Source organism: Anarhichas minor, unplaced genomic scaffold, assembly GCF_050575085.1.
Source record: "Anarhichas minor isolate MPS153535 unplaced genomic scaffold, ASM5057508v1 ptg000054l, whole genome shotgun sequence".
In the NCBI taxonomy this organism is placed as follows: domain Eukaryota; kingdom Metazoa; phylum Chordata; class Actinopteri; order Perciformes; family Anarhichadidae; genus Anarhichas; species Anarhichas minor.
In genome coordinates, this window is record NW_027466500.1 from 2,661,019 (window position 1) to 2,688,453 (window position 27,435).

At 42.0% G+C, this 27,435-nt stretch overlaps 1 protein-coding gene across 4 annotated transcripts in view; it reads right to left on the reverse strand.

The window, feature by feature from the left end:
• Window positions 1-13,628, reverse strand: part of LOC142931756 (glutamate receptor ionotropic, delta-1-like) — a 185,746-nt gene extending 172,118 nt beyond the window's left edge. For all 4 annotated transcript variants that reach the window (XM_076075836.1, XM_076075835.1, XM_076075833.1 and 1 more), the window contains exons 1-2: window positions 13,375-13,628; window positions 11,679-11,834 (exon numbers count right to left, since the gene is read on the reverse strand). In XM_076075836.1, coding sequence (XP_075931951.1) covers window positions 11,679-11,834; window positions 13,375-13,453 — 235 coding nt within the window. In that variant the 5' untranslated portion in view covers window positions 13,454-13,628. The remainder of the gene's footprint in view (window positions 1-11,678; window positions 11,835-13,374) is intronic.
• Window positions 13,629-27,435: the final 13,807 nt, after the last annotated feature.

Below are 27,435 nucleotides of genomic sequence, written 5' to 3' on the forward strand. Positions count from 1 at the left end.
AAGCTACGACGCTGCACCGTGTAATTATTTACACAGTCCTAATATGCTTTTCATTTCTTGGTGGGAAAAGCAATCATGACAACGGCAAACTGTCGCAGCCAAATGTTTTGGTAAACGTATCGTCTGAGGCAAACAAAATGACTGCATGTCTCAGGGTGACATGATAATGGGAGATGATGAACCTGTTGTGTCATTCAAGTGAAACAAAGCACATTGCCTTGGGTTTGAAACGGTGCATTAACGCGGCTCTCTTCGTCACGATCTTCGTAAAGTGATCCTCCTTAACATGTGAAACATTCATCCAGCTGACGTAAAATTAAAAGAAAAGTCAATGGCCCAGTCAGAAGCCTTTGAGCCTGCTGAAACATCTTCCATGCTGCGGCCATGGTTCAAGCTTTGAAAAAAACAAAACAACAAAATGTTCAGATAGTGTGGTGATCAAAAATCTGGTTCAAAAACCTTACAGACTGACAACCCCAGTTTAGTCTCTAAATGTGAAGGCATTAGACCTGTTTACACAGCAGATGAGCTAACAGTAATGCTAATGACAGCTGGTACAGCAGGATACGGAGCACTGCTGCAATACCACGACTCTACCCTGCATGAAGGTGGCTAATACAATATTTACTTTAATATTTTACATCTATATATTTTTCGTCACACTAGCTCTTTTGGCTCTAAGGATGCTAATGTTTGTCAGTAAGTCTACCACTTTGGTCCAGACTTAATTATCTCTATATGTTACAACAACCAGATCAGAGGGTGAATCCAGCGCCACCGACAGGTCAAGTATTTGTATCATGCAGTGAATTATCCCAACAACCTACCAGATGGATTGGCACAATATTTCGTACCGATTTTTATGGTTCCCAGACAATGCATCCATCTGACTTTGGTGATGCCCTGACATTCCCTCTAGTGCCACCCTGAGGTTCACATTTATATTCTTTAGTGAAATGTCTCTGAAAATATTGGATGGATTGCCATGAAATTTAACACACGTTTAACTGATGATAATCACAGTCAATGTTCCAGGAGAGCTGTTCAGTGGCCAGCAGATCAGACTGTGGTTGTACTGGACAGCTTCCACGTGTGGAAGTGTAACTGTGTGAATGTGATCAGGGTGCCCATGAAAAAGAGAAGTGAAAAAACATGAAATGGCTGTCAAAGAAAGAGTCTGGGTTGTGAATCTGGCTCAGTGTTAAACTGTCAATGCACTGTGGAGTACCTCTGTGGCTTCAGCTGACAGCAGGGGTGACCATCACTATGCACCGCAGACCAAAGTAATTAGCAATATTCACATATTGGTGGAATAATTCTCAATTTAAAGTTAAGAGTGCGTCATTGTCATGACATAGTCTGTGCAAAAATCATTATGAAGGGGTGATTTTACCTTTTTAAATAAATAAAAAAATGCAAAAGCTTTTTACAGTGATGATTGAAACCCAACAAGGACACCTTGCTTTGATACGACCAACATACGACAGAAATTAGGCCTACACATCCCATAAGTGCTCCCAGGAGGGTTTGTCTTGATGTGGTAATGCGATGGATTAGATAACGTGACGCATCGCGGCCGACTTACTGTAATAATGTAATATGTACTCAGCTCAATTTCAAAACAATAAGAAATTAATTATTTACGGAGACTCATCTCTATCATCAGCTGAAGTAAGACACATGATCTGCTGTGTTTTTTTTTCTCATCATTGCAATAAACTGAACACGTGCATCTTAACCAATTACAGGCGATAACATGTTAAACACCGCATGTAAAATATAGATGTGCTGGAGGAAATACTGTTACGGTAAAAAGGGAAGACCGTAGATGAATGAGCACAGAAACTAGCGACTCAAAGAATAAATCAGTCCATCATTAAGTTCAAAAAGTAATATTTAATTGGCTTGTGATGATTTCCACTGGAGAATACAGTAAAAAACGTATTCACTAGCCAAACAGTTTGAAGTATATCTTAGGGTGCTGTTTGACCCAGTTTTCAGTGATGCCTGCATGTTTCGCCCTCGACACTCTTTTAGGCCTTCACTCATAAGGTTTAAGCTGGGTTTTGATTTCACTCAGGGAGGGCTTACACACTAGCTTAGCCTCATCTTTGGATAAAATCCATGTTGCCTGGGCATGGTAGAGGACCCATGGCAGTGAGAGAGAGACAGAGAGTCAGAGACTCAGCGAGGGGGGGATTCTTGTGACAGATGGTCCCACTCGGTATCCGTGTCTTTGGGCAGTAATGCAAACAGTAGCTTCCAAATACATTTTGGCATCTCTTCATCGACGAGGCTCGTGAGCTGCGTCCGAATGACTTCGCCCCACTTGTCTTCCAGACGGCCCAACATTTCCCAGCCTCTGCTCCTTTTTTTTCCCCCCACTGCATTATCTTTCCCTCTGGCTTCTGCCACTTGCATCATCCCGCTTTTTCCCTCGTCAACACGCTTGCTCACCAGTTTACTCTGCTTCACCCCTTTACCCTCACTAAGACTCCTATTCCACTCCCACTCCTCACCCACTGCGCCTCCCTCCTTCGTCTGCCTGAAAAGAGTGTGAAGTCGGAGATAGCCGCGCAGCGCTTCTTTGGCTGACTCCTGTTTAGCGACTAATAGGATTTACTTAGGGGCTGATTTTCTGCTCCTTGTCTTCCCTCCTGGAATGAAGTCTTCTTGCTGCCAATAGTGCAGGTTGGTGGGTAGTAAATTATACACACTTCCCTTTGAGCTAGTCAGCATCAGAAGAGACTATCTCTCACCAAACCAGCACCATTTTTCCAGCTTCAATAAAAACACCTCAAACACACACACACACACACAAAGGCATATATTCAAAACACAATGCACCAACAACCAAATCCTCTCCTAACATTCATACGCCCACTGTATCTCCGCCACCCTTCCAGTCCCTGTCATCCCAGCAGCTCAATAAAGTCGAAGCACAACAGTGTGTACAAAGAGAAATGATGCTCGTAACACGTGGGACTGCGATGTATTACAATGGATGGAGACCGGGGGCCTCATCAGCATCAATCTGACTGGACGGGACATCCCCTTTGGGCCACCTCTCTCTCCCTCGCTCCCCTCTCTGTCTCAGCCCCCCCCCCCCCCCTCCTCTCTAATTCTAACAGGTAGAGTAGTATTGATGGCCAATCCCCAGCGGTGTTTGGGGTCGTGGCAAAGCACTAACATCTGTCACAGTGTTCTCTACATTATAAATCTGTCACACCAGAGAAGACAGGAACATGAATAAGACATGAAAGCATATGTTGTGTGTTCACGTGTATGCATAACAGGCAGCTCGTTGAGTTATGTATGGCATGTGTGCAGGTGGTCTGATATATTTCTTGCCGTTTTAGCCGCTCTTCATACATCAGATGCTGCTGTCATATCGGAAAAATCAATAGAGGTGATAAATGTCTCTCAAACAACAACCACAGAAGGATGAATTTGGTCGCCTGCTAGTTTGATGTCATCGTCTGACAGTGCTAAATGACCCAAATAATATTCTCTGATGCCAAATTTAGGATTCGTGTGCACACCATGGGAGGAACAGTCAAACATCAATCAAGATGTGTATTCAAAATGTATCCACTTTTCAAATGTGTTTTTTCCTGCATTTGTCCTTCACAGACAGCCATCACACCACCCAGAAGCCATTAGTCAGCCTTATACACAATGACCCCCCCCCCCCCCGAACATCCTAAATCAAATGTGCCAGTGCAAAAAAGCGATGAGAATACTTTGAAATCAGCCCTCAGCTGTCTGCCAGTGAGGCAGCATGGGGAGTGTGATGAATACATAAAGGCACAAAGGCCCAACGTGACTGCCACTCTCTCTAATTAGCTCAACACAATTCTGTTTACATCGCACACCAAACATAACTTCCCAGTTTCCTGAAAGAAACTGCAAGAAATCTGTTGAAATATTCCCTCTCTTTATTAATTTATCTATTTGTGGGACTCTGTAAAAACTTCTGTAAAATATCTGCGTGTCACAACAACACTGGCCCCGTTTACTCAAATTAAAATATTAAGATCCCCACACATGGTGACATTCAGCACGCTGCAGATGAATACAGATCAGATGTGGCATTTAAGTGAATTTACTTTTTTTTTAAAAGTTAATCAGCAGATCAAGCCTTCTGACTCAAAAGCCAAAATGACTTTTTAAGTCTTCACAGACTCCAAGTCTTCAATTTTTTTTGGAATATAATTGGATACTCAGAAAATGTCTCTCTGCTCCTTTCAAGAGAAATCTGAGAACTGCCAAATGAGACATCTGTTACAGCTGTCGAGGCTACGGGACACAGATGCATCCCACTGCAGGAGAGGAATACTGGCCGGCTGTCCGTGTGCAGCACAGAGGACAAAACCTGTAGGCCGACGAAGCAGATCCAGCATTTAACAGCCTTGACCTCCCTCTCTGTATTTGGCTCTCTTGCTCTGCAGCAGTTGCCAGACATTGCCGACTGTGGCTATTCTAAAAGAAAAGCTGGAGGAATACATATTCTTTAGTGAGTCTGTCAGCCCACACTGGACAACAGGTCCCATAGGGCCTCCGCCATGTCATCCACACTGTATGGTGTGAATGTCACAGGTATAGAAGGACAAGAAGAGGTTTGTATAATACATAGAACTCAGTCGGTTACATAACAGCTGAAGTGTGACAGAAAAAGTGACCCGTGTTACAAAAGAAGCAGGTTGTTGCCTTGTAAATCTCATCCAGGAGATTAAATGAGTTGTAAGGAAGCAGACAGAGCAAAGAATGAGTACAACAGTAATGTATAGTAAACAGTCAACAGGGAACTAAACAACCACAGCACTTAACATACAGCACTGCAAACATATCACACAAAAGCATGGCACTTAGCAAAAACACAATACCAACACATTCAAGCCCTGCGATATACTGTTAATCACACATTCGTTGCTGCCATGTTAATCAGCAAATACATGAACAGTACACACAAGCAGCAGCAATGTGGGCATCTCTCACTGTGATATGAGGAGCTCAAACCAAGCGCGGCAGACCAAATTCAAGATACAACTTCTCAGGTTAATAGAAGGCAGGACAGCTGTTTCAAGTGTGTGTTTGTGTGTGTGTGCGTGTGTGTGTGTGTGTGTGTGTGTGTGTGTGTGTGTGTGTGTTGTTCATTCCCCAAATCTAAAATACAAACAAAATCGTATCCGCTGTATGTTTGATATGGCAGGTAATATTTGCAGTGCAATGCCAAAGGTGAATGGCTCAGTGTGTTTGTGTGTATGGTTTTGAATGGTGGGCACTTTATTCATTATTTATATGTATTGATTATTACAGTCATTCCCAACCTTTTATGTTTGACATACCTTCATTCACAGGCCAATCAGATGAGCTTGTGCCAGCTTATCTACACTACTTGTCATGTTCCAAATGTCTTTATTTAAATTCATATTAAACTGTTATTTGCACTATTAATTGAATTAAAAAGCATACGATGCATAGTCTTCTGCCCTCGCTATGCATGTAGGTGCACAGTGATGCAGCGAGCTCAACACACTTCCAATACAGGTGGATGACAACGGATTGGATTTGAGGTTTCGCCTGGAAGCAACAAGAACAAGAACACTGAATTCACAAAAGTATAGACTAGCTGTTAAATCCGATACTAAAGATCAAGATTAACATTACATCTTGTAAACATACACAAGAGTAAAAGTAAAAAGAGTGAAACACACAACAGTTAACCCAACTGGGCTACTGAATGTTGTATCAGCAACGCATGAGCAGATGGCTAGCAGCGTGGGTAGCTTGGCTTTGCAGCGATATTATCACAGAAAAACTACTAAATCACAAATCAACAATCGCAAAAACCCGCCGTGATAAACGGAATATAGCAACCAGATGATGCAACCAACAAGGGTATTTGTGAAGTAAAATAAGTCTGTCTGTCAATATTTGCCTGGACTCAGATCTGACAAAATGGTGGATGTAACGATGTCAGTTAAGCTGCTGTGCGACTGTGACAGTAGTGGTTGTTACTAGCAACAGAACGTTCAACTGAAACCGACTGCTGGTGGCAGAACGCAGATGTTATTCTGCGTTTTCACACCTGTCTCCTCTACACTTAGTTGTTTCAAAACCTGGAGCGAATCACCCTCAGTTTGGAGATATGTGAAGTCAGCAATCACACTCTGATGCGAGCCAAAACAAGTGGGCCAAGATTTCGGCTCGTGCATTTGCCCGAGTTGAGAAGTAGCTCATGATGAGAAGCTTGCTTAGGTTTACAGAGATAATGTAGTTGGGTTTACCTGATGTGTCAGCTGGAGAATAATTGCCATGCGGGTGTGTGGTGCTCTGCAACTGTATGCCATCTATGGCGACGATGGGCTTTTATTAATTGAGGTATTCTTTTCTTATTATGAAATATTTAGTCCCAGCCAGGACCAATATTTTTTATGTATTTCATAATAAATGTTTTTGTATATTTTAATGAACACTGGTATATTAAGTACATAAACAAACAATTAGCAATAGCCAACAGGCTGCTGGTGCTGCATCATAAAGAAGGAAAGGAGAAAGAGAAAGGAGAGTTTGTTCGCAACTTTTACGCTACTGTATATGTTTCTGTGTGAACAAAAACCAAGCGAGCGGCAAATGCAACAATTTTGAATTAGTCTCTGAATTAGAACAAAGCACACAAACTGCAGGTCTGAAAATGACCTTTGGCTTTGTTTGTGCTACTACTGAACCAGTTGGACCGCCAGAAGCCGGACATTTCCACCATTTTACATTATATGCTAACTAGATTTATTCATTTTTTCAGACTGGCTGAGCTGATCTTTACCCTTTGGCAACTGACATCATTTATTATTTTCGCTGAAATGAGTAATACTCCGCCTTTTTTAACTTTTGCTCTTCTAAACAGGGATTAAACATTTTCTTTAGCACGAACTGGACCACCAGTATGCAACCAACTAAAGGTTAACCCAACACGGATGCTAAGTGGTGGGCCTTACAGTGTGAAGGGATTAAATGGTGAAGGGTATACCTCTGCCGCAACATCACTTAGCTGATTAAGGTACCAGCAGGCCTTTATACAGCCCATTGAAGAGTTTATGACGGATTAAAATAACCACTGGGTAATTAACAGGTGCCGGTAAAATGGCCTGATCACCCCCCCCCCTCTGTGTAGAGCTGGTAAAAACTAATAAAACAAACAAACAAACAAATCCATTACCAAGATTTATGCAGCATTATAAAATTCACCAGGACAATAATAGTGAAAGGGCAGCATTCCATCACGTTTAGAGCACAGCGAGTAATGAGTTGTCATAAGCAGAGAATCAGATGGAGGATATTACATTACCCATGCCAACACTTTTAAAGGAACCATTATATCAACCTTTGTCATTACAGATTGAGCAAAAGGAAAAAAATAAAGAATTGCACTGCAGGTTCTCTTCAAAGTCTATTGGCTTACGGGGCCAGAAAGTGCAAAGAATTAAATCCTCCTTGACATTACCTTGGCAGAGGTTAGATGAAAATGGAGGGTCACTAGTGGTGGGGTGCGTGAAAAGGACTCAGTGGGACAGTACACTCAAGAAATTACTGCACATTAGAGGAGCAGGGATCTACTTCCTCCAACTGTGTCCAGATGGCAATGTTGTCTAACTGCTAAGTGCATGTTTTAAAATGAACTGGGAACCTGCAGGGTTTTGACAAACCAATACGAGAACACCTCATAAAATAATGATTTTAAACCACTGCTATAAAAGGTGGGCCACAATTGATTGAATACCAATCAGCAGAATCTGTAAACCCCCTAGAATGTATGTCCAACGGTGTGTGTGTGTGTGGTATGGTGATTAGTTTCAACAACGACGCTAGCTAATGTCGGTTGGTCCACCACTTTGGATCAGACTGAAAAGTCTCAAAACAACTGGATGGATTGGCATGACATTTGGTACAGACATTCATAGTTCCCAGAGAATGAATCCTAAAGACTTTGGTGATCCCATGACTTTTTATCTAGCGCCATCATCAGGTCAAAATTTCAAACTGCACCTGGAGCTGTAACAGCAATTTGATTTTGTGGTTCTCTGTTAGTTGTCTTTATGGTACATTAGAGCAGTTGTCTCAACCTTTTTGAGTTGCGACCCCCCCCCCAGAATATTCAAGTTTTGTTTGGATAGAACAGATAGCACCTAGTCATTGTCGAATGTGCTCCAGACTCTGGGGATTTTTGATGCGCTACATGACTTTTTTTCCCGTCAGAAACTCACGTGCACGCTCACTTGTACTCTCACAAACACTTAATAAAATCTATTGTGAGGCAAATTGTATCACTGGCACAGGCAATGTCATGTAAAAAACTTTCATCAGTCTAAAATATGTTATTTTATGGGAGTCCTAAATCCCAGAATAAGAACCACTGCATCATCTTTTTATGAAGTGTTTTCATAATTATGTCTTGCCCGTAAATGCTTTGATGCCAAGAAAAATCCAAAATGTTGCAGAAACACTAAATGGTTCCAGCCCCATCCCATCACAATCCTTTCAAATGGGTGAATCCTTACATTTGGTAATCTATGTAAACACATCCTCTCAGCAATCACAACAAAAAACAATCCGCCTCACAGGCTCAACTTTACTTGAAATATGCATAAATTTGGGATTTACATAATCCCACAGCAAGGTTGGCAGCTTTGCCGTCCTTTGAATAAAAGAAGACAAAACAAGATAAAAGTTATTAAAGCTTTGTTTCTTATGTATGCTTATCTGGCCCAGAGGACAAACTTATAGTTTTAAATCAAGGTGGAAAGATAATCTGGGGGGACAAATCTCAAGATGTGTGAGGAACCAGTTAGAATCCACATTCCTTTATTTTAACAGTTGTCACAGCCTGATTTAGATGCCATTCATCAGACGTATTATGCTCTTGAGGCATTCAACTATTGTAATGTAACTTCAGATGACACTGGTACCGTAATAGGCTGTGGCCATGCTCTGAATTTAAACTTTCTCAGGTCATGGTGCTCACATCCTTGTGAGACCCAGACTGGCTCTCCAGAGTGATGACTAGATAAGTGAGGCATTAACGTTAAAACTGATCAGAATGGCGGTACATGCCGTTAAATCGTGCGTAGCAACATTATGGGAGTCATTGCAACCTTCCCTTCCAGAGAAATGTCTATTTTTTTTTTTTAACAGATTTTTCCCATTTTTATCATCCTTAATAGCATAAATATGGGGTGAGGCTGTTGCACTGATCAAATGCGGGTTTGTTGTTTTCTGTGACAGTTTTGCAAGCTGATGGCATCTAAACACCTCATGACAGGCTTCAGATAAGCTACCACCGAGATAGATATTCCTGAGTTTTCGCTCCCAGTGTTGAAGTTGCCCTATTCATTCTCTCCAGTCGTTCCAGCCTATAAATAGGACAGCTTCTGCCAGTTGTGTGGTCAAGCAGTATATCCAGCCAGCCTTGAGACGTCATCTTTAAACGATAAGAGCATGGGAGGACTGAATAGTTGAGTGTCTGCATGCATGGTGGCGGTGTGACATCCTCGTTAATATACGTTCCACCAGTGCAAGGACAAAGGCAGCCAAATGAGGACAAACATGACGCTGCAACTACTCCTCTCACTGGGCTGATAAATTTTCCTCATCACCTCACTCCTATCTTAACTCTTCTCAGGCCTCTTCTTCTGTCCACTCATGTTTATTCATGACTTGATCATAATTCTCTTCTCTCTTTTTCTGCTGGTATTTTCATCCTCATTGCTCTTCTCACCCTTAATCTCCCTCCCTTCCTCTTTGCGACAGCCACTATCTTCTCCACCTCTATCATCTCTTCCTCATTCCCCTAACTCACCCCTCGCCGCCTCCTCGCCGCCTCCTCTCCCCGTTTATGCCCCCTCCCTTTTTCCGCCATGCAATGGCGAGGTCCTCCTCACTGCCACTCACAGTGGGATGGCAGCGAACAAAAGAGCAAAGCAAAAGGTCAACTTATCCCGGTTGTCACTCAACACCCTGCCGTGTGGCTAGTGCAAGAGTCAGGGGCCTCCCATTGATCGTCACGTCAAAGACTGCACGTTATTCCCAACTCTCTCCAGAAACTGATTGCCCCCTAATCAGCCGCTTCTGAGAATATTTGATTATCAGGAGTCGAACCGTAAACAGTAATTAAGTATGTTAAATGATACCCAATCAAGGCAAACAAAAGGCAATTTAAGCAGAGGAAATAAACTCTGAACAATTTCAATGAGCAATAACGAGCTGTGCTGTTACAAATTCTCGTCGCATCTTTTTTTTTTTTACAGCATTATCAACAACTTCTGTATGTCCTTAGGCATTTGTACAGGCGTGCATTTAAAAAAAATATTATCTGGGGGATTGTCTAAAGAAAACAACTTTAAGGTAATGAGTATTCAGAGTTTATTGTGTAAACTCTTCACCACGTGTAGGGTTAAACACTCCGTCGTTGACTACACTACTGAAATAATCAGAGCTCTGCACAAATGGAAAATGATTTGCCGGCAAGTCTGTTAAATTACTACACTTTTGCATCTCAAGCAACAGTGACCAATGAATTAGCCAAGTCATACGTGTGTGTAATAATTATTTTTTTAATCTTATCTCCGCAGCAGCAACTTGGAATATCTTCTCGGATTACTTTTATTTCAAGAGCCCGAATGCTTCTCGTGAGCCTCATCAGGATTTCAGTTTTCAAAAGTAGTGTGAATAAGAATACTAGATATCTAAGACATTGGAGAGGACCACTGCTAAATGACATAGGATAATTATAATAAAATGAAGGACATCTTTCTGTGTCTGTCAGGAGAACTATGAATAGTAATGCCTCATCAAGGCCTTTTTGCAACTTGGGACAAAAGTACAGGCTGGTAACGAACTGCAGGGGACATAAACAGCCTCTGAAGGTCCCTACGAACCTATTAAAGTCTTACTGATTGATTTTAGTGGAAGAATTTTAATCACTTTTGCAGTCAACTGTATGGGACCAACTTTCAATGACTGAGACAACCTTGATAAAAATAATTTCATTGCTAATTTCGAGTGTGGTTTGTGGAGGTGTGTATGTGTATATTCTGAGCAGTTATGGAGAAACCAAATGAGGCAGACGAAACATTCCAAGGAAAAAGCTGAAGGTTGATAAATGTGCACGAACGACATTCGGTGCTCATCCTTCAAAGAGACATAAAAGCTGGAAATATTGTTCACTCTCATGCGATTACAGAAGTGGAGTGTTGGTGCTGAAATTACATTTGATCATCTTGAAATGATTTTTATTCTCACATAACATATTATCCTCAGCTGCTGTGCCCTAACTCAATGCTTCCACCTAGCTTTTCAACCACAGAAGACACCTTGCTTTGGTACAGTGGCACGCACGCACACACACACACCGAACCATTGCACTCATCAACAATGACTGCTTCCTGAGCGACCACACCGACTGATCAACATGTGAAATGAAACAGCATCATCTCATAGCACAAAAGAGCTGCAAAATCAAGGCAGTCTTTAACGCATCGGACTTCTGGTCTGATTGTAAGTAGAAGCGACTGAGAGAAGGAGAGCGCCTTCCTGACACGCCTTGCGGCCCCTGAGTAATCAAATCAAACAGAAGGGGCAATTTATAGCAGAAATGATGGGGGGGGGGGGAGGGAGCTTACCTTCCTGCACAGCCTGGAAAGGGTTGTTTGGCTCAATAAGTTTCACTGAGTGGGTGATTTTCTCGCTCTGCAAAATGTCATCGTTCAGACTCAGATCTGAGATGGCAAGTTGGAAAATCTCGTCATCTCTCCCAGCGTTTTCCTCGAATATGGCACCTGTTGAATAGAATAATCACACGTCATTTGAAGGGGAAAGACGAGGGGTTGAAGTGTAATTGCACGGTACTTTCATGAACGGACCATCGCTATTCAAGACTAAATAGTCCATGGTTATTGTCCAAAGCACGTCAAAGTGATGCATAGTTTAGTGACGCTAAGTGAAATCGATCTGTTTGTGGTTCATTCTGCATTGAAGTTGCGCAAAATGTGCATCCGAGTGCGCCCGACAAGATTTCAGCACCATGGAGAGCGACACGGCCACGTCACAGAAACTCTCTTAATTGATGCATAAAGTAGCCAAACTTAGAAAAGAAATGGCCGTTGTGTCTACTAGATCGATGGCACCCTCCCAAATAAGCATTACAGGCCTGGTGTGGGAGGCATACTGAACCTTAACTGTCTCCCCTCCTCCCCTCTTTCTTCCTCTGTTTATGGCATCAGCTGCTATTATGAGACGCACATATATCACAGAAAAAGGTTTCACGAAATGAGAAGTATAATTGGGGTAGGCTACCCGAACGCTATGCCGGGCATCAGCCAATATTATCTGGATGGAGTCCCACCTCTGTATTAAGCCAGTGACTGAGCACCTGCTGCTTGCCAGACTGTTGCAGTAAACTGTGAACACCAGCAGCAGCTGCAGCTGCAGCAGAAGCGGAGGAGCGCCGAGACTAAATTTGCTCACAGTGACATTGACATTTTTATCCGAGACTACAACGCCAGTCATATAAAAGTGGCTACGTGACTGTGCGCATGAAAAGGGGAACATAAACCAAAGCAATTACTTAGTGTGAATATAAGTGCGAATGTTGTATTTCAAAACCGTAAAATGTAATGCGATGTTTAGAGGCAAACGGATCAGAATCATTTGAACGTCGTGATGAGTTTAAAGCCCCCCCCCCATGTCTAGAAAAAAAAGGCAGCTCTGGTTTGAAGTTTGAGAACAAAGAGGCTCTATATGCGTTTTGCATCTCTAAAACGAAACTCCACTGACATTCCCTCCGTTATGTTTTTGACATTGCAGTCACGTTCCGGTGAAAGTTGAGGCTTGTCGGGGACAGACAAGAGCTTGGTCTAAAAAAGCCTCAGTCATTTGGGTATTGGACATTAATTTCGTCAAAGCTTCTGCGATACAGGCCCTACTCACTGTACTCCGTGTTTGGAATACAGAATTTGCAATTTACAGGCCAACGGTGGAGAGGTTTAGATCTGGAGCCAACATGAATGCATCGATTAGCCGTCGAAAAGTGTAAGAAATGTCTGCAGAAAAAGGCTGATAAATAAATAACTGCAGTAAATAATAAGAAAACAGCTGTGGCAGCAAAGGTCAGCTGTTTACAAAACGCCAACTTTTCAACTCGCTTGAGAGTCAAAGTGTTGCTTAAACACAGGATGCAAGCTGAATAGACTATTTATCCCGCCCTCTCACCGAAATCCTGTGATCAACGCAGTATGCGCTGGCTGAGCTTTATCCCCGCACGCTTTGCCTTTTTACACCCGTCTAACCCAACAGCATGTTGTTTTATCGGACGCTTACCGATATGTATGATGGAGTCCGCTTTGGCCGAATTGGATTGCAATATCCACAGGGAAAGGCAGATCAGCAGAAACTCCATCTCGGGATTTCAGCGAAGCGGCTCATCCAAGCTCTGCTCGACTGTCCTATACTGTCCAAATGGAGCACCCAGAGAAAAAAAGAAAAAGAAAAAAAGATGATCAAAACCCAGCGCTAAACAGAACCGCGGTCCTCCTCCTGGCAGACCAGACCCGCATGAAACACCACAGATTTTGTTTTTCTCCGTCTCTCTCTCTCTCTTTTTTTTTCTCTTCAAACCAACAAAAACAAGCCAACCGCAGGAAGGTGGGCTCAAAAAGCCGAGGAAGAACCGACGGGGACCCGAGGTAGGACTGAAAGGACAGGTGGCCCGGTGAGAGAAACCGGCGTTACCTCGCTCTCACTCTCGCCTCTCCCCCTGCGCTCCGGCGTCTAAAGCATGGCAAGCTGCAAAAAAAAATGTGGAGGAGGGACACCCCTCTAACTACACACGGAGAGACGCTCACATAGACACTCCGAAAAGAAAACACACACACACACACACACACACACACACACACACACACACACACACACACACACACACACACACACACACACACACACACACACACACACACACACACACACACACACACACACACACACACGCACTCTCTCTTCAGTCCTGTCTCGATCACGTGACTGCAGAGACTTCACGACTCGGCTGCTGTCCCGACAAGCCGGGTAGAAATGATTTGGACTAGCCGGAGAAAGACGCATGGAGAGCCGATATATCCAAACACATGACTGGAGGTTACAACAAGTCTATCAGCCTATATGCGCCTTTCCCGAAAAGACAAGACAAGTGCGTGACAAAAGCCCACGCGCAAACCCAATCGTATAGATTCGGCGGTGTAAACAGCATACTTTTGGAGAAGTTTGCGGTTTTTTGTTTTTTTTCAGGGATGATGAGAGGGCGCGCAGAGCGGCGGAGACACACTGTCAGCGTACTTCCGCGGCGACGGAGCGCAGCTGATGTGGCAGAGAAAAGGATTTGCACACCATGTTCCTCGGCGAGGGCTGATGGATGAGGGACAGACGTGACAGAAGCCACAACGCCTGACTGCGCAGGGGAACAGCTGGACTGATTCTCCTACCGGAAGAGCATTTTTACATATTTTGTTCTCGTTGCATGACTTGATCGATTCATTGATTGTTGATTCAGCTACATTGACGGCCTCGTTTTTGATCGCGGGATTATGGCATTGGGGATCATTTTAAGATCTTTTTTTTTTTTTTGGTGTGTGAATCAGACTATTTGAATGTTTGAGCAACGCAAGGCGTGTGCAGAGCCCGTGACGAAGAGGAGGAAGTGGCGCAAGAGACGGGAGTTTTTAGATAGGCATAATCTTACAATTAAAGGATATTTCTCGTGACTGCACAAAAAAAACGGAAATATCTCTTAATTGTTTGGTTAAGTCTGTCAGACGCGCAGAGCACAAACTTTCAGCACCACCGGCAGCAGACAGCTCTCTCGCTAAACAGCACCAGTCCAAGAAAAAGAAGCACCTGTAGAGCAAACGCAGTCAGAGATCTCCTATAAAATGCCTCCATGTTTGTACTTGTTTATTTGTTTCCAGCGACTAATTTCAATGCTGGAGGAAAACCATACCTGGGAAGATAATGTGTTACAAATTGGTTTCGTTCAGAGACAGAACTAAATGAATCCACAGCACTCTCACGCCAGAGTCTCATCAGGTTTTCATTGCAGCCGAGGAATAAACATCCATACCTATAAAGTTGTTGTAAAATCACACACTACCCCTACTGGCCACTCGTGGATACTGCAGCTTTTTTCATAACGATTTATGACATTTCTGTGTGATTTAGATAAAAGATGAAGTTGAAAAGGACATTTAAAACACACTGCTTTTGTGAACAGTTGTGTCCATAACTTAGATATCTAAACGTGGAGCATAACATTTATGTCTGAATATAATGCTAACCCACATATCAGAGCCACATGTCAGTGTTTTTATGGAGCCACACATGGTATGAATGAATTATTGCCCTTTGATCCCAATTATAGTTCCCATAACAGAGTAGCTCAATCTAGACATATTCCAATGGGATCAAAACAGAAATATTAACTTTGAGATTTGGGTTTTAAACTGACAGGCATCCATAATACCATAAACAATTCATCACCTCCCAGCAGGGGAATGAGTCTTGTAATTGCATTGATCTATGAAGCAATATGTTGCTGAGATTTCATCAAAGAATTCTTTATTTTAACTGGCAATTCACACTGGCTTCTTTCTTTGAGGTTTCTTGTTTTTATGAGTGTATGTGATGCAAATCTGCCATTTTCTCTCTCTCTCTCTCTCTCTGTTGGGAGGATTTTGTGTAAAATCTACAAAAAAAATGATGAAGAATGATGGAAAACAAATAAAAATGTTTCTCACCTGACTAAGATGCAAGGAAGCCGCAGAGTAACATTTCTATGTTTTATGCACTTAAGATGTTTGATAATTAAATAAAGAAAGACTAACATGTTGTATGTTTTGTTATGATCAACAACTATCCCAAAATAAAGAAAATACTGGATGAATCGCTAACAGGGTTGTAACGCAGTAATAAACAAATCGTTCAGCGTGTAAAATACATATTGTATCAAGTGAGACAGGCCAAGGCTCCATGTAGTGAGGATATACAAGTGTAAGTGGTGAGTCTTGTTATCTTACCCTATGTAACCATTAGCTACCATATACTGTATCAGACAGGTATGTTGAAAATAATGTATGTCTAATATGTATTCTTTGCATATAGAAAGGTACTCATGAGATACTTTGAATGAATAGCACTGAGTAGGTTTTGTGCCGTGACCAGGCAAGTTCCATGCATTATTAAGTAGATTGAATATGATGGAGGGAATACTTTTCCATGGAAAGTAGGCCATACAATGGACAATTACTCATTTTTTGGTTTCATTATGCCATTTATTTGTATATTTACAGGGACAATGGACAGTGGCGGGGCAGGCAAACAAATTATGGCATTGGATACAGACCATAACTACAAGTACATTCTATATAAGATATTACATTATTCAAAACATGAAGACAAATACTCTGTTTAGTACTTTGTGGTTAATGGTCAAATGATTGGTTATGTTTCAGCCATGAGTTCAACTGATTTTAAACTAGAGAGAGTAGAGCATTGTCTGATCGTTCTGGGTGTTGTCTGTTTGTAGCTCTAATGCCAACGCACCAAATGCAGTGGACCTGAGCTGTGCAACACAGCTGCCTCTGTTAGCAGCGATGACAACTCAATGGCTTTTTGTACAATATTTTGAGAATGATCTTCTATAAAATGGGCCTAAGAAGGTTTTTACCTGCTTGGGACTAAGTGGTAAGACAATGTGACAGGTGGTTCCTGATGAATTTGAAGTTGCTACAGTTCCATTTGACTGTATGGTCGACCCTTTTCACCTGCTGCGTGTTAGGTGTGAGTTAATTCATACCTGCTCGGTTTTTGTTCTAAAAACATCCCCTAACGATTATCTACAGATTCAAAAAAAATAAAAAATTGCCATCTGTCAGTGTTTTGTTCCTTCGACTCCGGTTGTGGAGCACACCTCATGCATCTCCATGGGTGTCAACACAAGTTACTCTCAAAGGTGCTGCAAACAGCCACCGAGACATTGGCGGGTAGGTCACGCCTGCTCTCAGCAAGGAAGGTGGAATTTCATTGTCACACAAACCTGAGTCATTAATGTTTACGGCCATATGAGCAATGAAGGGAAATGGAAAGACAGAGTTTTTCTCCTCCTTTTGGGAACAAGGTCAAAAAGTGAATTTAGATGAAGAGGAGCTGTCACACGCATAAGTATCAAACCCCAAAAAAACAAACTGTAAGGCATGAATAGATAAGTACCACTGCCATGCAGTGACCTCTTACTAATAGTTTATCGTAGAAGAACAGATCAAAGTTTCCTTTATCCCAAATAATACGCTTCTCTAATCAAAAGCCTACAGCACAAGTCTGGGAATGATTAATCGTTTCTATAGAATAGCTCCTTTGCGTTCTGGGTCCTCAGTTCTCTCTGATGAGTCCCATCTCTCAGTTTAATCTTAATATTTTCTTATGCATGGCTTGGGGCTAAGAACACTGCTGTCTGCGATTGCTGTTTACAGTGTAATACACATGCCTTGCTCCCGAGCAGCTGGTCTCTGTCCTCATTGATTTGTACTACTATTAGTGCTATTATATATTCACTGAATCTGCTTTTGACTCCAAGAGAAAGAGTCTATTTAATAGTCTCCATTGAAATACAATTGGTCATACACAGTAATGGGTAATTACTATCCGTGTTTATTGTGTTTGCCCCTATCCTTGCACACGGCGCCATGATTTGATACCTAGTGATGTGCTGTAGCATAAGTCCGAGTGTAATCACTTCATTAGCCTTTAGCTAAGAACTGGACAGAGCCAGCAGCATGCAGTCAAATGCACTGTAAGTCATAATTAGACTAGTTACTGCAGCAGTAGTCTTGCATACATACATATGTTAATGTCACTGAGGAATGCACTTAGAGCACCACCACCAGTGCTCCGCAACAACAGACGTAAGTTGGCATTTTCATAAAGCAGTTGGTTTCCTAGTAGAATAGCAAGGCATGACACTTTAATATCATGAGTTGACTGAAGAGTCTGTCACTGTGAAGTTGGACCTGTCCGTCCCATTGTGGTACTGGATGCAGATAGATGAAGCCCCTGCACAAATTTGGAAGAGGGTTAAATCTCAGACAAGTTGAAAATCCATTCATGTCAAGCAGAACTGTGCAGGGAATAGCAATAAGTGTCTGCAGTACTAGAGGTGAATAAGCAAGACCCTCTCTTCCAAATACACAGCCCGAGGTAACATTATAGATTAATCATGTTATGGGAGAACAAGCACAACCTCCGTCACAGACTCTGAATCTCAATGAGTGAATTGTTGACTACCGGCATCATTATATATTTTAAGATTTCACCGTACTGAACCGCAGCGAAATATGTAGGTATTAAATATAGAAATTATTATGTATGTGGAAAAATATACCGGCGGACAGAAGCTCTGAAACGGTGGACAATGTCGGCCAAGAACTTTGACAGCTGCCAGAGCAGAGGTTTTGTACTCTGGATTCAGTCTAACTGAGGTATGCAACCTTCAAATATAGTCTTGCTCATGTATTGAAGGCTTTTTATAATGTGACACAAAATCAAGACCCGTTTTCGATGTGAAAGTTCAGGTTAGTCTAGGAAAGAACCCTATAATCAGAACCACAGCTACCGTTAGAGACAGTTTATATTTAGTCTCACTCTATTCTCACAAAGAACAAGTGTAGGAAAAATTGAGTTTTGAAAATAACGGCACAGAAAAGCCTACAAATATACAGCTCGTATGATCAATTGGGATTTGAACAAAAAAAAAGTTGTTCTAGCTGGATGTATTGTATGAGCCTGACTGAAGAAAGTTACTAATGACAAGAGGACAGAAAGAAAAACCAGCTCTTCTGATGATCTTTTCCCTTTTTCCCTGACGTATCTCATCATCATGTCGGTGTCCAACTGTTAGTGGATTGTGGCTACTCCTATTAAAAATACAAAAAGAGCACATGAACCAGATGTGGAGGGCGTTTTATGTTTTTGCTTACCACAAGTCATTATTAACATTGATCTGTGGGAACAACATGCAGGAAATGTACAGTATGTTTGACTTCCTGCCGGTTAGTTTGTCTTTTTTTGTCTGCAGAAATATATCACGATATCAATTAATCAATCAATCAATGACTGTATTTGTACCCAGTTGTGTTGGTTATACAGCAGTGGGATGCATACATTTAGCACACTTAAAGCACAAGGCGCATAAATACAACACAAAGTCAAAAAAACAAACAAACAATGTATACACAGTAAAATACTGAAAATGTACCATTTGCTAAGCTCCGCCCCCTGCTGCTACTTCGTCAAGCTGTCAGTGCTACCATGGAGCCCACACTGTCACTAACTGCTCTCCCAAAGCAATTTTAGAGAGAAACAGACAGAATGTCTACAATATGCGTTTGAAGGAAATATCCAGGATGTCAAACTGATTCAACAGCAAAAACAGGCTAAAAAGATAAAGACAGAAGCTAAAGCCTACAGATCAGTGTTAAAGTGAACCACCACATCACCTGGAGATCGAGACATAACACAATGAAATGAATGAACAACACTATTCCTGTAAAGCCCGGTAGGTCTTTTTTCTAAGCAACAACAGCATGTGTATACATTCAGTACACCTTCAGAAGCTAGCATAGAAGTACTAACGCTAGTTAATTATGTGCTAACGTACTCTGCTAATGTTAGCTCCACAGCTTTGAACGTTTACGTACCATGAAGAAAATCTGAAATGATGTTACCAGAGCCTTTGGAGCCGGTTGGAGCTGGCTGATGCTACATTTGGCCAGTCTTTGGCGTTCGAGGGGTGGAATTTAGACAAGGGTGAATTAGGAGGGACTTGGCTGAGGATATAAAGGAGTGTCTGAATGTTTTGGTTTTAGCCAGTAGAAGTCTGAGGAACTGAAATTGTTGATGTAAAGGATTGGAAAAATCAAACAGGACAGATAATGCTGCACTGATGCATTTACCAGCTCAGTTAGGTCCTCGAGGGTTCAGGTTTTAAGGTTTTAGGGGGACATTGGCATTGGGCCAGAGGCTGGGGATCAGGGCAGGAATTTCACGACGGCCATGGCCGTTCTACCCCCTCAGTTTGACCTTATACCCAAAGAAATGTCTCTCTGCTCCGCTCCTCTTAAAATACGTGCCTAGTCTATTTTAGATTCTTCATTTTTTTTCCACTTGTGTGCGACACCCTTTTCTTAACATAGTCAGTTAGCCCAACCATAGTCCTGATACCGTCCCAGGCTGAGCCCAAATTATCATTACTTAGCTTATTTGTTTTTTTGTAGCAGAGAATCAGAAAGTTCCTGTTTGTTTAAATAATGGTATTCACGTGGAAAATCTACCCATGAAGTCTTAATGAAGTAAAACTTGTTGTTTGAGCCAGCGTAGCCTCCTTATTATCGAGCATTAGCAGAATCTGCAATGCACTAATTTTGCCTGAGGTGTTTGGGATTTATACGCCTAATAGTGATTGTTTCACAAGCCATTTGTTTTGGGTGCCCTGAACAGTGGTATTGAACCCAGTGCCCGTGGCGGCTACATTTCACTCCAGCTGTGCCTGCGAGACAGTCATTAGAGGATGAGGTTGTTTAAAGAGAAGCCACTTAGCAGAAACACACTAAGAAATCTACCTGCATAGAAGGAACACTTTGCAAATGAGCACGACAAAAGAAATACTTTGAATTGTGATGGTCTTTAAGAGCAGGTCAATCTGATTCATTTGACATTCAGTTTCAAAGGAAAACTAACGAATGTAACCAGAGAACACACAAAGTGGCGAGACACAGAAAGGCCCCGTCTGAAATTCAAAAAGCTCTGCTACTTATTGGCAAACATTTATTATTCCAATTATCCACATTTTGGAGCTCAAACCCACAGTAAAAAAACGAACGTTTATGAAAGTTCCATTTCTGTGGCCATTATGCAAAACTAAATAATCTATAGGCCTATAGGGGCTGTACAAAAAAAAACAGCAGCAGGCTGTCGTCTAGCAGCCGTATACACTAAATGTTGCCACGCAAACCCACCATTCAATATACTGCAGTTGACTCCACACACCGTAGTGGTGAGACTTTTGAGAAAAGCTCCAGAGGTGAGAGCCAGCGCTTGTCGTCATTATCAGTGTGTGCAAAACATAAATTATTACACAGATATTACAGTGCAGTGGGAGGGAGAGAAGCCAAAAAGACAGCAACAAGCTTGCAGTTTTTAATCTATTTATAATAAAGTCAAGGTTGGGTTTCAGCGCTCTGGAAAGTTGGCCCCGAGTGAAGAACTAACAAAGAGTCTCTCTCTCTGCCATTTTTACTCTCTCTCTCTCTCTCTCTAACGCTGTCCTAATCTTACTCTTTTCCTGTCTTTTTCTCTTACTGCCACCTTCACAGATGTACTTGAGACAGGTCTGCCTGTGTCTGTCTCTCTCGCTCTCCGTGTCTCTCTCTCTCTCTCCCTCACACACACACACACACACACACACTGTGAGTAGGCGGTAGAGATGACAAGAGTCTTAGTATTCAGCTTCTTCTTTTAACTATATGGGGTTCCTCCCTTCCTGTTAGCCCCAAAGCCTATATTTTAATAAATGAAAGCCTTGGGCCTAATGACAAAATCTAACACAATAAGCGTTACTGATATGAGACCAAATTGGATTTCCTTATAGTGCCTCCAAACGTATTCTCACTCCACTACTCATCCTGATAGTTACCAGAGTTCCTATGAAGAAATGTCCCCCTGCAGCCGGTTACAACACGCAGCCAAGATTTATTAACACCCTCATAAATCTGCCACTTCCATACTGAAAATATGCAGGAATGCCCCATTACCTTATTTAAAAGCAGATTATTAAAAAACAAATCTCTGCAGTTATATCACTGGCTTCCATTTGGGTAATTATCCTTCAAATTTTGGGGTAAATGACTGAGTATCATGGTGGCATCTGATTAATTATAAAGGCATTTAATATAGGCCTAGCCAGGCTCTATTGGATTAATTAACTGGCAGATGATATAGTCTAGTCTTGCGGGCCTATTACGTTAACTGTCACCGTACATTTGATGACAAGGTGCCAAGCGATCTATTCACAAACATGATTGGAGTAGGATATTATCCCGCCGGGGGAGCCTTTACATCATTTTAAATACACGCTGCTAAGACTTAACAGTAATCACGAAGTCATGAATTGTCCGATAAATGTACATTACTTGGTGCAGCTGTCATTCACCATGAAAGGGGGCTCCCCTGCAGATAGGAGAGGCCGCTCACTCGGAGGCGATGGGTGCCGTACAGTAGCACTGCTCTCCTTTCTGTCATTTGCATAGAGCCATTTTGGCCATGATGAATTAAACAGCATTCCAGCAATCTATTGTTGCACTTTAATTAAGTTGGGGAACTTGCAAACATAGAGCCAAAACTGAAGCAGAACAAGTTCTTCAAAAGAAAAGTGTTTTGCTGCTATTGGACAACATCATTTGTCAGTACTTTCTATAACTTTTACAAATCACTGATGCGTCAACGACCGCCATTGACCGCACCATCACCCTCACTCCAGACTCTTGTTAGCTCTTTCCTTGCAGTGGTGGCATGGATTTTTTCAGACAACACCCTCATGTAAGCCCTTACTCTACTTTCATCTTGTTTATAAAATAACAAAAAATATTTAAAAAAACTCTACACACTGGAGCACCCTGAACACACTATATTTATTTGATATTTTTGGAAGGCATCTAGCTCTTATATATATAAATAAATTATTCTTAATTGGTATTATTGGACATAGCATTAATAGAATCTGCTTATATCCGCTATCTCTCGATCATCTCGTTATGAGACACCTTGTTATAAGACACCAGTCTGTATGCAGGACAGCAGAGATGAGGGCCTGAATGTGAATGTATTGCAGGTAATAAAACAGATTTAAACATTGTGTGTGACTGCGGGTGTCTTGTGATTTCGGCCTGCCCCAGGCTATTTGTGGGAGGAGATGTTATTTCGTCTCCATGTCTACTTTAGCTGTAGGCAACTTGCCTCTTGCTGACAGATGATAACAGCATTTATTCACAATGACAGCGAATGGGAAATTGCGTGTGTGTGGTCACGGAATATGTGTGTGCGTGGGTTTTTTTGCAGGCTTGTGCATTTTTCATTTATGCCTTTGCCCGGGGGAACATTTAATTTCAAAAGGCTTCTGTGTTGTCGATTAAATTAGTTTAAAGCATGGTTTAACTGGAGTGCTGTGACAACTGTTTGATCACAATTCGGTGGCACATAATCAATAGCATAAATTAATTTACAGAGAATACAAAGTGCTTTAAAATAGCCAAATAAGCCTAAACTTCACTATAAGGCTCCTGGAGAGAACAGATTAAAAACATTTGTATTTTTTATATTTCCAGGTGACCTGGCCCTAATCATTAGGCTATAGATTAAAAAACATAAAATGCAGACAAAAAACAATATCCTGACCATGGATCTGTGTGCAAAATATTTTCAGTCTTATTTCATTATTTAGTTTGAGGTAAGCAGTGTGTATGTGCGGACGTTGCTAAGCAGCAAGAGGAATGGTCCAAATGGTCCGACACCTTGAAAGGTTTTAACTCTTACTCGTCACTGTGTCAAAACCTTCACCTGCGTCTCTCTCTCTGTCTCTCTCTCACATGCAAACAGGTGAAACGCTGGCAGAATCTTGATAAAGGTGGTTCGATGACAGCTGCATGTAGATAAGTTGCTTATTACTGTTGCATGCGGAGACCTTCCAACTCCAATTTCAGTATTTTTTCATGTTGCAGTTGAAAGATGATAACCACAAGCTTCTCAGTGGGTGTATTGCAATTAAATCTAAGCAGCACATAAAAAGAACAACACTTTCAAATGAATCATAAAATAAACTCAGTAATGAAAGTGTTTCCATATTTGCATTCAATTGACATTACATTCAAGATTCCCACAAACATTTAGACCAGACACACCTCGACATGTGTGAAATCTGTGTGTGGAATGTAGTTTGTGCTATTATTTAATCTTTAAAATGTTATCTGCATTCATTTCATTTAATTCTAATCAATATCTGATTCAATCAAAGAAGATTTCTTTCAAAAGGCTTGGCCTATCACAACCAGTATACTTGTGTCTTGTGGACTTGGAGAAGGACTATGACCGTGTCTCCCGGGGTGTCTCGTGGGGGTTGCTGTGTGACCGTTGCTACGACCCCATCTGGTCGTTATAGAAACAAAGTGAGAGCTGTGTGCGTATCCTCGGCAAGAAAGTCAAACAGGTTTTCAGTGGGTGTTGGGCTCCGCCAGGTTTGTCCTCAGTCACCGATTGATATTCATGGGCAAGATCTCAAGGTGCAACTGGGGAGAGGAGAGTGTCCACTTCTCTGCTCTTTGCTGGTGATGTGGTCGATCTACCTTCCAAGCCACGAGCTTTATGGTAGTGATCAAAAGAACAAGAGCGCAGATATAAACTGCTGAAACGACTTTCCTGTGTAGGACGGCTGGGTTCACTTTTAGAGATAGCATAATGAGAGCAGAACATCCGGTGGGAGATCGGAGTGGAACTGCTGCTCCTTTGCGTCATAAGGAGCCAGCCGACGTGGTTTGGGCACCTGATAAGCAGGGACGTCTGGACGAACATACAGAGTCTGCTGCATGGCTATTTGTATAACACTTCCTCTTTAGATGGATATGCAAGCTTTTTATCTTAAAGTTTGTGATCAGGTAAAAAGTCAAAACACCCCAATGAATGCAAGATGGCCTGAAAAGGTGTATTGGAGAAGAACTGTTCAACATCTGTTTATTGTGATGCATCAAAGCTGGAACTGGCAACACCTCACTGTCTGTCTGTGTGTCCATAAGCAAGCAAAAAAGTTGCCAAATAACTAAATCCTTAGTTCTACATCTACAAACACCCCAAAGCTGGAGTGCATCAGAATGATTTAGATCGAAGTCTGATTGAGGTTCTTTGTCTGATTTCTGAAGACAAAGAAAAATACCAATTGAGCCACCAGAGCAAAGAAAAAGGACCAACTCCTGTCAGTCAATACCCTGCTGCGAGTGGAGTTATTAAGTCTTACAAGAAAAGAAACTAGTTTGAAGAGGTCCAAAAGGTGCGGACAACAAAAAACTCTGTTTATTTATTGCGAGTGTTGCATTTGTCGGGGGTGTGGCATGGGGTGGTGTGTGTGTGGGAGAGAGTGCGTTTGCTTTCAGCCACTGCTCTTTGTTATGTTGTAGAGCGCTCCATTTGTTTTCTGAGTTGAAAATCCCTCTGAGATATTATGCAAATGAGCTGACTTTTCAAAAGGCATATTCTGTGTTCAGACAGCTAAGACGCTGCTGAGGTACTGTGAGGCGGCCAAGGCGAGCTTGCTGAGAGAATGGTGCTAAAGCAATTAGCATGACCATTACCTTCTGTGAAGTGTGAAGAGCATTAATCAAGAACAAAAAAAAATCCTTCGTAAGATATCTGGCTTTAATTGCAGCAGCGTGAAGTAAGCCATAGGAAATCCAACAAAATCTTAGTTTTCATTTAGATTTTAAATTTGCATGAGATGATTATTTCATGCACATCAATTTAAAATACAATCAAATATAAAAGATCCCCCTTTGTGCATTTATCTCAAACGAGTGACATTGTAGGCATTGATTTACACTGATGAGCTGTGCAACGAGTGCGAGAGCAGAATAATATTATTTCCTCCATGATTAAAATTCAAAGAAACCAGGAGCACATATTAAAAATGCAGAAATCCAGTAAGTGAAAACACCTTTCTTAGAGTTCCTTTTAAAGGAAAACAGCACGATCAAGATGTTCTGTGAGATAGTGGCCAGGACACATGCGGTCCAGCAGCCCATTAGCAAGAAGACCACGAGGACAGACAGAAAATACTTTCCCCATGCATGCAGCAATGAGGCTGGTGAGAGCCAGAGATTGACTGTGTGGAGGTGTTAGATAAACCGGCAGTAAAATGACTCTCACTGTTCTACTCTCCCTTCGAGCAGAAGCACAACTACCATAGCAGTGTGTGTGTGTGTGTGTGTGTGTGTGTGTGTGTGTGTGTGTGTGTGTGTGTGTGTGTGTGTGTGTGTGTCCTTCTGGCAGCCTGTGCTTTCTTGCGGGCATGCATGTCTACAGGAGAGTTTCATTATCCAGTAGCGGATCCCCTACAGTAGCCCAATCTCAGCATCAGTCTCTCGGACTCTTGAGGGCCACAGCTAAGAGATTCCTTATACGGCACTGAGCTCGGGCAATCAGAACCGGGACATCCATCAAAGAGCTGGCCACGCTGTCTTGTGCAGCTCGCCGGGCCGATTTTGAGTCTCATAATACTTTCCAAATCATCAGACCATTAGTCGAGAGAGAGAGGTAAATAGGGAGGGGGTGAGACGGATGAGGTGGTGAGGGTGAGGAGGAGGGAGAAGAAGTGACAAACGAGACAAATCTCATTGATTTTTCCTTTAGAGGAGATCATTCAGTGCAGGCAAGCGTGTTGGGTGCTTTTAGAGCTCTTGAATGACGGGAGCAGAGAAACCCTGAAGGCAAGTGTCTAACAGACCAGCCCTGAACAGAAAAGTCAATTATGGTCGGAATATTTCCTGCAATGTGTGGAAAAAGAGAGGAAGACTATTTAGAAAAGTCTTTAAACGTGACATTTTCCCCGAATACAGCCCCCCTTATTAATTACAAGCATCACTACTTTGCGACAACAATACGATGCCAAGTTGCAACACATTAACCGTGACGGATGCTTTCTTTACAACACCCCCACTGCTGGCCAAAAAACATTTACAAGCTAGGCTCTGCTCTCTGTTTATTTAGATACAAAAATCATTACATGCGATATTCCATACTTCATAAACCTCACAGAGCAGATTACACCATCCTGTAAAGTTTTACAGACATTTAAAATTCACGGTTTTGCATTTACTAGAGAACACGTTACGATGAACCTTGCCACTGCAGATAGATACAATGCATGTTGCATTTGTAATTGCCTCAAGGGAGATTTTGCTGTGTGTGGCTAATTATAAATAAGAAAAACCCTATATGCTGTCAGACCATATGATTAATGCTACAATCTTTTGAAATATGACTTCCCTTGTCAAGGCCATCCTGGCAGTTACAAATTGGGTACCAGGTGTCTTGTGGGCGGCAGACACGACGTGGAGAAGATAAGCACAGCCTCGACATTCTGCCAAAGGACACAATATGCATTTTCTGCAAGACCTACCCTGTCGTATACCCATCGTGAGAGGAAACGGCTTCTGTACACTAACTTTCTGTCCAAGACTCCAGACCACAACTCAACCTGGCCCCCACCAAGCCCTCACGGCCCCTAATAGGTGGTCATAAAAC